At 39.1% G+C, this 11,000-nt stretch overlaps 1 protein-coding gene across 1 annotated transcript; it reads right to left on the bottom strand.

Annotated features, from left to right (window-relative positions):
- Positions 1–223: 223 nt before the first annotated feature.
- Positions 224–10,699, bottom strand: olfml2bb (olfactomedin-like 2Bb). The gene is made up of 9 exons (XM_085439574.1): positions 10,044–10,699; positions 8,804–9,076; positions 8,580–8,687; positions 7,048–7,209; positions 6,679–6,898; positions 6,127–6,543; positions 5,598–5,774; positions 3,983–4,179; positions 224–1,781 (listed from the first exon to the last, which is right to left on the bottom strand). The coding sequence occupies exons 1-9, from the start codon at positions 10,296–10,298 to the stop codon at positions 1,386–1,388; spliced, it is 2,205 nt and encodes a 734-aa protein (XP_085295700.1). The 5' UTR covers positions 10,299–10,699; the 3' UTR covers positions 224–1,385.
- Positions 10,700–11,000: the final 301 nt, after the last annotated feature.

Below are 11,000 nucleotides of genomic sequence, written 5' to 3'. Positions count from 1 at the left end.
GTACCCATGTGTGTTTCTCTAACATGTAGCAGGTCTGATGTGTGTCCCGAGCATTTCCAGTTTGAAGTTCAACAGCATCTGGCCCAGGGTTTATTTTCCATCCTGTGTTCCTTCCAGTGGCTCTGCTGCTTCCAGGAAAATTTAATCATACCTCACAAATAATGCCCACAACAGGATACAGAGGCACACAGAGAAGGAGAAAAGTGAGTCAATGACACTGAAAAACGTTTGAATCGTTTTATTATAAATGTACAAACTCCTAGTTAAGCAGTCAAAATTCTTGCCCTTGTCCTATTTTGGTTGTAAAAAAAAAAAATACCCAGACAAGTTAAAAATTATTTTACCACTTCTATCAACAATGGGAAATACATTAAAAGGACAAACAATAAAAATTTTATCACAAAGAAAATAACAGGCAATTACTTCAATACAAAATCTGAAAAAAAAAAATCACTGGTTATACTGGTTACATGGGGCATATCATATGCAAATCTGCTTTCATTAAGCAAAGAATTTGAAAAGCTGTATTTGCTGTATTTGAGGCTGATTTGTGTAATTTTGACTCTGTGTAGATTAAAGAAAGTTCAAAATAAATTTAAACTTGTTGACCTATTTCTTGTTTTTTTTCTCTTTTAAGTCATTAAAGATGTATGTTGTACAATCATTCCACTCTGTAAAAAGAGCAGTTCAAAGACATCTTGAAAAGCCCCAAATTACCATAACATTCATGGTCATTATGAGTAAATATAAACCTCTGCCCAACTTACAGTCCCTTACTGTTTCCACATCCACTATAACCAAAACAATTGTTGCTTCTGATAAATCATTTTGCCCAGAAAAGGTTATAAGACCATTTCCAAACAAAATGAAGTCACTCTACGGTGAGAAAGATTATTGATGTGGAAAATATTCAAGACATTTGCCAATTGTCCCAGAAGTTAACATCCCAGCAATTCCCCCTAAGGTCAGATCATACAGTGCTCAGAGAAATTGCAACCAAAGAGCTACATCTCAGAATCTACAAGCCCTAATTAGTATGTTAAATGTTACAGTTCATGACAGTGAAACAAGAAAACGATTGAACTAGTATGGATTGTTTGAAACACTGCTGCCAGGAAAAAGTATCTTCTTCTTCATGTCACCCAAGATACAATACAATTCTGCTTTTCTTGTCTGCAAGTGCTGTGTCCGACAGTTACTGACTTAAGTGCGTGCACATCAGAGCAGCAACCCAGTGACCACACAGTGTTTAATTTATCCACAGTCTTTTCGAAACAAAACACAGACGGAATATCTGTTCAGTTTTCATATTTCTTCCATCCTCGGCTTTGTTTTGACTCACTGGACAAACTAAATTGCCAAATATTCATCTAACCATCTGCCCATTATTCTAAATAAGCAAAAATGACATCATACATCATCTGATGACCATTATCCCATGAGTACAGTTTCTTGTCCAGTGGACAATAAGCCAGCTGGGAGTTATGTGCATGCATGTTTGTGAACGCCAGGCTTGGCACTGTGTGCGTAAGCGTGTGAGTGTCAAATGCGTAGGTCACGTTTGCATAGCGACGCTCCATACTATCCACTGCATAAAGCACACCACATACCAAGAAGCTGTTACCGTAACGACCTCTTCTGAGACCTGTGCGAAAGGTCTGTATTGGCTGAAGGTCTCGAGGGTGGAGGTGGATTAGCAGGATAACTTCCTGGTGGAAGCCCTCTGTGTCCAAAGCAGGGTAAAGCAGCCACAGGCCGGACTCATCTACCGCAAACTCAACCTGCAAAATACACAAGCTCAAGTTTGTATGACTTTTGCATCTTAAAATAATTTTAGACTGCAATCTTTCAGGTTGTTGTTTTGGTTTTAGAACCTAGAATTTTACTGATCTATTCATTCCCACTGCAGTTATTCATCTGCAGCAGGCAGCTGTTTACATACTGTTCTTAGCTCTCCAGACAGCAGATTAAGGTAGATTAAGGTAGTCCTTGCTGGTGGAGATCAAAAACAGATTTGGAGAATCTTTAAAGAGATTTTAAAGAGTTTAAAGAGAGCCTGACTGGCTGACTTTTCTTTCTAACTACAGTTGAGGCCAAAATTATTAGCCCCCCAGGAATTTTGGAACATTTTGCTAAACTTTTGCCCAACGTTTGCAGCATTGATGAAACTTGATACATTCAAACATTCACCAGTGCGATTTAGTAGCTTTCGGTACATTTTGTAATATAAAATACCTTTTTAGGTTTGCTTCATATCAAATATAATAAAAAATGGGGAGGTCAAAAATATTAGCCCCATGTGAATGTTTGCTTTCAAAACACCTAGAGTAATTAACCAGTCAGCTTTGAAACCACATCTGTGCAGTCAACTGGCTTCCTAACAACATTCAATTGGCATAAAAAGGGTTCAAGGAACAGGGCATGAGAAGAACTACTGTTACTGGCCATGCCAAAGATAAAGGAAATAATTCTGGAGCTCAGAAAAAAAGATAGTAGAGGCTCATGATAAGGGGGAAGGCTACATGCCATTTCCAAGCAATTCACAGTGTCTAGAACTGCTGTATGTTGCATCATTGCCAAGTCCAAGGAGACAAATTCTGTAAGAAACAAACCTGGCCGTGGCCGTAAGTTCAAGATTTCAAGAACCCTGGAGACGAAAATAGACACAGATGTCAGCAAGGAACACCTGCCAAGACGATTGTTACTGACCTGGCTTCTTCTGGAGTTGATGTTTCAAAGAACACAGTTGTGACGGCTATTTATCATGGTGAACTTCAGGGGCATCATCCCAGAAGAACACTTTTACTCAAAGAGCTGCACATCACAGTCCGACTGAGGTTTGCCAATGAACATTTGTAAGGTAAAGATCAGTTTTGGAAGTGCTTTGATCTGATGAGACTAAACTGGAACTGTTTCAGCACATAGTTGTTGCTTATGTTTGGCAAAGAAAGGCACAGGCCTTCAACCCCAGGAACACAGTTGGGAACATCCTGCTGTGAGGCTGTTTTCAGGCACAGGGAGCCTTGTTTGGTTGCATGGCATCATGAAAAAATAAATTATGTTGACATTTTGAAAGAGAAAATGCAGAAATCCGCTCATAGTCTAGGCTTAGGTTGTCGCTGGGTCTTCCAACAAGGCAATGACCTAAAGCATACATCAACATTAGTCCAACAGTTCCTCAAGGGTACCAAAACCAAGATCCTGGAGTGGCCCGCACAGAGCACAGACCTCAATCCTATTGAGAATCTGTGGCAAGTGCTCCAAGTGAATGTCCATGCTTGGAAACCATTCAATTTGGATGAGCTAGAACAATTTGCAATGGAGGAATGGGCCAAAATCCCTCAGAAGACCTGTGCAAACCTAGTAATGACCTACTCTAAGAAATTGTTGTCAGTTGTGGCTCAGAAAGGGTACAGTATATGACTATTAATGGCCATGGGGCTAATAATTTTGGATGTCTCATTTTTGCCCTTTCTTGTTTTAATTTGGTGTATCAATAAAATATCCTAATTAACCTTAGTGGACATTGTTGTTTTGGAAACAGATACACTATACAAAACAGAGACTTGTTGTTAATGGTCATTTTCACACTAAAATCGCACACACACATATAAACATCCACATTCCAACATATACACATCCACATTCCAATGTATGGAACATACACCCACTGATGTATATAAATAAAGACCAGGGCAGTGGCAGAGCGCGAGTGCCTGAGCCCTCACTCCCGTGCGGGTGCTCTGTGACTGCCCTTGCTGCAAGTAAAACTGTGTGTTTCTCCTCTCTGATTCTCAGCTGAAGAAGTGTCTTAGAATACATCTCTTGACAGAAACAAACCACAAAAGTGATCAGTTTAGTAATTTATAATGTTCCCACACATAATTTTAATGATGCTTGAAAGACTTCTAAATGTTCTTGTTTAAATCATTATGGAGTACTTCTTGGGCCGTTATTTAAAAATGAAAGTAATGAGTCTTACTTCAGTCTGTGTCTTGTGAATTTGCTCCTCCAGTAAAGCATCGTGCAGTGTGGTCCACGCAGCCACATATCTGTGCCTCAGGTCATATCTGATAACGTCCCTGCTGAAGGCTCGATTATAGTAGAAAGCTCCATTAAACACAACATGGCCTGTTCCAGTGAAACTGTAAGGTAGCTTGTATGAATTACTTGTCTGACCTGAACAGGAAGGACACACAGAAAATAGATATGCACAACCTTAATGATCATCAAACTAAGATATGTCCATCATGTAGAGAAAATATTTTACTGCAACTGATTGATTGATTGATTGATTGATTGATTGATTGATTGATTGATCATACTTTATTCATCCCGAGGGAAATTGGGTTAATAAACATTGCAACGATTTTTACCTTAATTAATAACAGTATTTCAAATGGTTAAAAATTTATTTTGTTTTCTAATAACACTAATGTTGAGACTAGATTATTTTTGTTTATAATGTTATGCAATAAATCAGACTGTATTTTATATTTCATATTTGGTTTCACAATTATCCTCTCATTTGTACTGTCTTATAATTAAAAGACCCGCCTCCACACCCTTTAAAAAACAAACTTGTTTCCAGGCTGTGGATGATCTTTGTCTTGGTCAAGAAATTTTTTAAAACTATTTCAGCTTTTTAGAAACATCTTGGTTTCAAGCATCCAATGAAGAACAACAAATATGATTTTTGTCAAAGCCTTGTGATTAAGTAATCGTCATTAGGATATTGAGCTAAGTAATTGTCATTGTAAAATTTCCCCAAATTGAGAAGCCTTATTTTCTAAGGCAGAAAATCCCTGCAATATCCAGGAGAAGACAAATATTACATGCTCGTGCATCAAAATGATGTTCAGGCTAACTTTTCATCCAGATGCAAAGGCGAAGGCAGTTTTACATCACTGCAAAGGGACAGCTATGGTAGATGAATGCCCTTTCCTGAGCCTGGTTCTGCTGGAGGCCCCTTCTTGTTAAAATGGTGTTCTTCCTTCCCACCGTCACCAAATACTAGCTCATAATGAGCCGTATGCTCATCAGGGTTCTCTCTAATAGTGTCTATTACATGGGCCTTTCCTTACAATATGAAGCACTTGGAACAACTGTTGTTATCTACTGGCACTACACAAATAACCATTAATTTAAACTATTTTTACGTACTTTATGAAACCTCATTTAAAATGAAATTGGCAACCAAGATTTAGAGGATTAAATATAAAGATCATTTGATTGTTAAGTATCTAAACTTTAACTCCTAGACCTGGTAATATTGAAACACAGGTGCTAAAATGAATTTCACAAGTGTATAGCATTTTACCATACTCGTGTTCAGCTTGAAGGACCTGATTCTAATCCATGAATATTTTTCTAACACATCCATTGTGTGTGAAATATTGTTTCCTGTTTTTCTGGTTTTTTACTTTTACGGATCTTCATGTCACTGTTTGTTCTGTCGTTCAAATATGAAATGCATTTGTCAGTGGAATCTGTTCTGATTGCTAAAACATTGATAGAACTTTTATGAGATTAATTAGGGTACCTGACACTGTTTGAGATTAGAAGATAATTTTTTTCACAAACACAAACCTCTGTACCTAATTTGAAGGTGTCCATGTCTCGGAACTCCAGTAGGTTGTTGCCATAGTGACCACTAGTGAGGTAGATGACGTTCCCATGACCACGAGCATCTCTCATCCAGGCTCCATCACTAAGGCCATAAGTATTTTTCTGGACCGGTTCAGAGATGCTGGCTACTGTGTCCTTACACACTCCTGTAAAAATACACATTAGGTGTCAGTAAGGATACACCTACTACCAGATGAGGTATTACAATACGCCGATCAGCCAAAATGCTATAATTACACCTTTCTAGTAATTATTTTGTCTGTCTAATATCTATAAGACTAAACAGTTATGTTGAAAAGGGAAACTATTGATAGAGACCAAGACCACATTTTTTTTATCAGGCTGGGAAGCTGAAACTGAAGGCATTTTAACACAGGATTTTGTGAGATCTCCCTCAAGTGGCCACTGGAGCCCTGGAGGTTACCATTTCATTTTTATGAAATAATCAACATTATTAGCTTCATATGGAAATGAATAGGTTCATTAGTCTTACTCTACCTGGCTTTTTGGTAACCACTGGTTGGTCAGCGGGGCTCTCTGTCCAGCTGAGGCGGCTTTTGGTTCTTGAATGAGGCGCTGAGGTGGGAGCTGCACCAATAGGTGGAGTGATATTGGTGTCTGAGGGTGAAGTGGTATACTGGCTGACAGGCGCAGTGGGGTGAATAGCAGTTCTGGTAGTTAAGGATTTTTGGGTAGTTGCCGTTGGGTTTGGAGTTGTTGTGGAGGAGCGAACTGGTTGGGTTGCAGTTATGGTTTGTTGGCTGGTAGATGGGGGAGCTGTTGGTGGATGGGATGGTGAAGATCTGGTCAAAGGTATGTCTTTGAGGTCTGGCTTTATGGTAGTTTTTGAAGGCCTGTTAGGTGGCAGCTGCTCAGACACCTGCAAATCCACTGATGATTTTGTGGTTACAGAAGCTACAAGACAAGATAAAAGAAGAAAGGGCCTTTCTCTGTAATTTTTAAAATAAATTTTACCTTTGATTAAATTAAAAAAGCCTTTAGCACATAACTTGAAAGCATTGATTTTACAGATCAATGCAATAGACTTACTGTTCTGTGCTTTGCCTTTCTTATCCTCCTTGTAGCTCTCTTCCTCTGCCTTGTAAAAGGTCACACCCCTGATGACAACAGTGTTTTTGTCTTTCATTTGCTGCTTTGGCTCTGTCTTCTCTTTGATCGGCTTTCGTGTTTCTGTCTGATTCCTGATTGGGTTCTGTTCCTCCACACCATCTTGCTGGTGGTTTGTCTTCAGCTGGCTGTCATAATTCTTCTGTAAGAGAAAATTCAGTCTCGTTTATAATGAAGAGGGACTATCTATGCATGATAGCAATCTTCTAGAAGAGTGCACAGCATAAAATCAGACAAGAGTTTGTCTTGACTTGTGATCTGTTAAGATGCAGATTTTCACAAGGTTTTTACCTGCTTGTGGGCGTAGGGAGCTGCTCCACTTTTAACTCTTGAGCGCTCATCATTCAGTTTCTTTTTTTTCGGCTGGATCTTTTTTTCTTTATCCTTTTCCCTCGCTCTTTCCTTTACACGTTCTTTCTCTCTCATTCTTTCAGTCAAATTTTGTGTGAATGCCTTGAGTTCAGAAAAAGACACATGCAGGGTCAACCAACTATTTCAGGTGACATCACTTTGCACTTAGTCTGGACTCTGTGAATATACAAATATATATTTTTAGAAGTCTGGATATTCAATTCAATTTTATTTATACAGCGCCAAATCACAACAGTCAAGACGACTATCTTACAATCAAGACGACTATCTTACAATCTATTATTGTAAGGTAGACCCTACAATAATAAATACAGAGAAAAACCCAACAATCATAGGACCCCATATGAGCAAGCACTTTAGCGACAGTGGGAAGGAAAAACTCCCTTTTAACAGGAAGAAACCTCCGGCAGAACCAGGCTCATGGAGGGGCGGGGCCATCTGCTGCCACTGGTTGGGGTGAGAGAAGGAAGACAGGATAAAAAGCATGCTGTGGAAGAGGGCCAGTGATTAATAACAGGTATGATTCAGTGCGGAGAGGTCTATTAAAACATAGTGAGTGAGAAAGGTGACTGAAGAAGAAATACTTAATGCATCATGGGAATCCACCAGCAGCCTACACCTATTGCAGCATAACTAAAGGAGGATTCAGGGTCACCTAATCCAGCCCTAACTATATGCATATCAAAAAGGAAAGTTTTAAGCCTAATCTTAAAAGTGGAGAGAGTGTGAGTATGAATGTTATCTGTCTCTCTGGTTCAGTCCTGTGTACCCTGCCTCTGACCCTAAACAAAATCACAGAAATATTTCTTTAATAGTAAAACTTCTATGGCTTAAAGACAATACCAACTATATATATTTTTTCAATTAATTGTAAAAATAAGCTATTCCAGTATTGCAGTACAGCCATCCATGTAGGGGTATCATATTTCAAGGAAATGTCCAACAATCATATTTCTGATATTTAAAAAAAAAATGAATACATTTTGTTGATTTTTGCGGCTCACAGACAACAAACTTTACAAGTGTAAGTGAGTGACGGGCATTTGCCATCCTTCTTTTCCAGTGAGCTACTTGCAGCATTATAGTACAATAGTAGTGACACAGTCAAATGTAAACGCAATAGTAGCCAACGTGTTTTCCTTGGGAATTTTAAGTAAAGGGAAGTTGCAACAATGTCAAGAGTTTAGAGCACATAACTGGTATACTAGTATTGCCCTAAAGTATATGATATGGCACAGTTTAACATCCAAGCACAGTCAAAGAGCAAGCTGACAGAGGATATGAAGAAGCAAAAGTGTTTAGTTTTACTATTTGTTTGTGTTAGCAGGTCTGTCTACCTTTGCAAAGCTTCTGCATTAAAAATATATACATGCTCTACGTAAGAGTATGTACTGTATACAAACTATCAGTTTTGATTTTTAATAGGTGATTTTTGGACAACATGTACTCACCTTCTCTATGTTGTCCACCCTGGTCAGTAGCTTGGTGGTAACAGAATGGAGCTTTAACAAGTCTATTCCATACAGAGAGACTTCCAACAAGTCAATGATAGTTGCCAGCTAAACAAAATCAAGAAATTGTTTTTTTTTTAATTATTATTAGTTAAACATCTTCCTGCTCAAAACTAACTTAACAGTGTATCATCAGTAACCAGAACACATGTATATGTTTCTACCTTGATGTCATCTTTGCTCGCTTCCTGTAGTTTTTTAAACCTGTACTCTCCCTCGCAGGGATTGACAGCGGAAGGTGGAGCCATGCACACACACTTCTTGCAGTCTGTTCCTTTGGTAATTGTCTCTACAGTGTAAAAATCCCGAGATGGTGATTTTAGGTCACTTTCATGGACATGGCTGCAGTCGGATCGCTTAATTGGTCGAACAACACAGCGACACACACAGTCGGACCCTGAAGACACTGTTTTTACTTTGTCGTAATCTCCCAGCAACTGAAACAGAGGCAGAAAGTTGTCTTTCTCAGTATATTTTTTCCACAATATAGGCCAGATAGCAGGAAACCTGAATAAATAGTGAATGTAAAATGAATAGTATATTATACTATACTTATATTATAATTTATTTAGCAGAAATGCAGGAACTAAAATCAGAAAAAGAGTTGAAATGTCTGACGATATGCAGCTGCAACAGTGGTGAGCTGTGTGGAATGAAGACAGCTATAGGCATTTACAAACAGGCCCTCTTTGGTTTGGACCACTTACAGTTTGAGGATATTACATAACCAACCACCAGGGGGATGCAAACTTTTACCATAGTGTACACTCACACACACACACACACACACACACACACACACACACACACACACACACACACACACACACACACACAGCTCTGGGCTTGATTTACCATGACAGTATGAGGTAAAAGGAAATTTCCCGTATAGTTAAACTTTTGGAATCGCTGTGTCAGAAACAACCCCTGAAATCCAACTCAAGATGGAAAACGAGAGGTTCAGGGTTCACTGTTTAAAGCAAAGTAAGTCCTAACAGCACAAGTGCTGTGGGATCTCATGTGGTTTTCCCTTGGTGAGGTAGATGGAAAGTTTTGCTGAGGTACTAACTGCTGTTACTCAGTTGAAGTCTCCTGGAAGAAGAATTAAGCAGGTCACAGGTCATGGATTGAAGTTTTAGTTTTTATAATTTGCATAAAAGAGCATGGCTTTGCAGAACTTTACTTCAGTTCAGTCAAATGTAAAAATAGGTCAAACAGCACATCATCTTGTGCTTTTAACTTTTAAAACGTTTTAAATTTGATAACTGCCTTAATTATTAAAACTAGGAATTTCTGTTCTCCCAACTCATTCGCAGTATGTGAATATACATAAACTTCTTTGTCAGTGTAGTTTAACATAGAATACAATTAATCATAAAAAGGCGCACATTATAGTTCACAAACCTGGCTTATTATATTCTCTTGGTTTTCCAGCTCGTCCTCCAGAGGCTCGACAGTGGGTTGGAACTGTGGAACTCTCCCCTGAGTGGCTTTCTCCGGGAACTGGTGACTACCCTCTGCTTTGCTTGTGGAGTTGGCATCTTTAATCGGCCTCAGCTCGTCGGTTTCAGCTAGCAGCATCTTCTCCCGAATGCTTCCGTCCACCGCCAGGCTTCTTACAGCACAGCAGAAAATCAGCAGTGAAAGTCCGCGCCACATTTCTGCACAGCAGCTAAGGATAAGAAGGACTCTGTATACAAACTAGTCTTTATCAGGTAGTTGTAGCCAAAAATTGCGGAGCAAGTACGAATGAATAAACACCCACGCATCAAACGGTGCAGTAAATTACTTCACTAGAAAGTAGGCTTATTGTCCGGGTAAAAACGAGTCCATAAAACGGTTTAGCTTGAAAAAAAAAGTACTCAAACTTAAAAAAGAAAGAAAGATCTCGTGTACTTGTTATTTTTTTTATGAAGACTCGTATTAAAATAATTGTTGTAAAAGAAACGAATTAAAAGCTAAAATAATAATAATAATTTTTTAAAAAAGGTTGCTTTAACTCGGGTCAGTGTGACGTGTCGCCGGTGAGCTGAATGGCACCGACGGACCTCAACACCGGCCCCAATCAGAACTGGACTAACTGCGCTCGAGCCTGAGCCTGAAGTGGGAGTGGGACAGATGGGCGGGGAGGGAGAGGGGAGAGAGAGAGAGCAGAAAGGCTCCAGGTTGAACACTTAACATTACACACAGCTTACTGCAGCTTGCCAGCCAATCAAAGTAGCCTAACTGGGCACTGCAAAGGTCCCGAGCGGTTTATCATGTCACAACTGTTTTTGCTTTACCAGTAAACCTCACGGTATGTTCACGTTTAATAAGGTTCCCATTAAAACCGATGTCAAACAATTTTCTTACTATTAATGT

Source organism: Copadichromis virginalis, linkage group LG18 (assembly GCF_057382275.1).
Source record: "Copadichromis virginalis isolate Kocher_CV1m ecotype Utaka linkage group LG18, C_Virginalis_male_GT1.1, whole genome shotgun sequence".
Lineage (NCBI taxonomy): Eukaryota > Metazoa > Chordata > Actinopteri > Cichliformes > Cichlidae > Copadichromis > Copadichromis virginalis.
Note: the sequence above shows the minus strand (reverse complement) of the source record. Positions and strands in the feature narration are given on the sequence as shown.

Bases quoted from the DNA above. Each gene is read 5' to 3' on its own strand.
- olfml2bb (XM_085439574.1), bottom strand. From the start codon at position 10,298: ATGTGGCGCGGACTTTCACTGCTGATTTTCTGCTGTGCTGTAAGAAGC. The intron at 6,544-6,678 runs GTAAGTCTATTG...CTTGTCTTGTAG, and splicing joins GAAAGGCAAAGCACAGAACA to CTTCTGTAACCACAAAATCA. The intron at 4,180-5,597 runs GTACAGAGGTTT...CTTCCTGTTCAG, and splicing joins CATGGACACCTTCAAATTAG to GTCAGACAAGTAATTCATAC.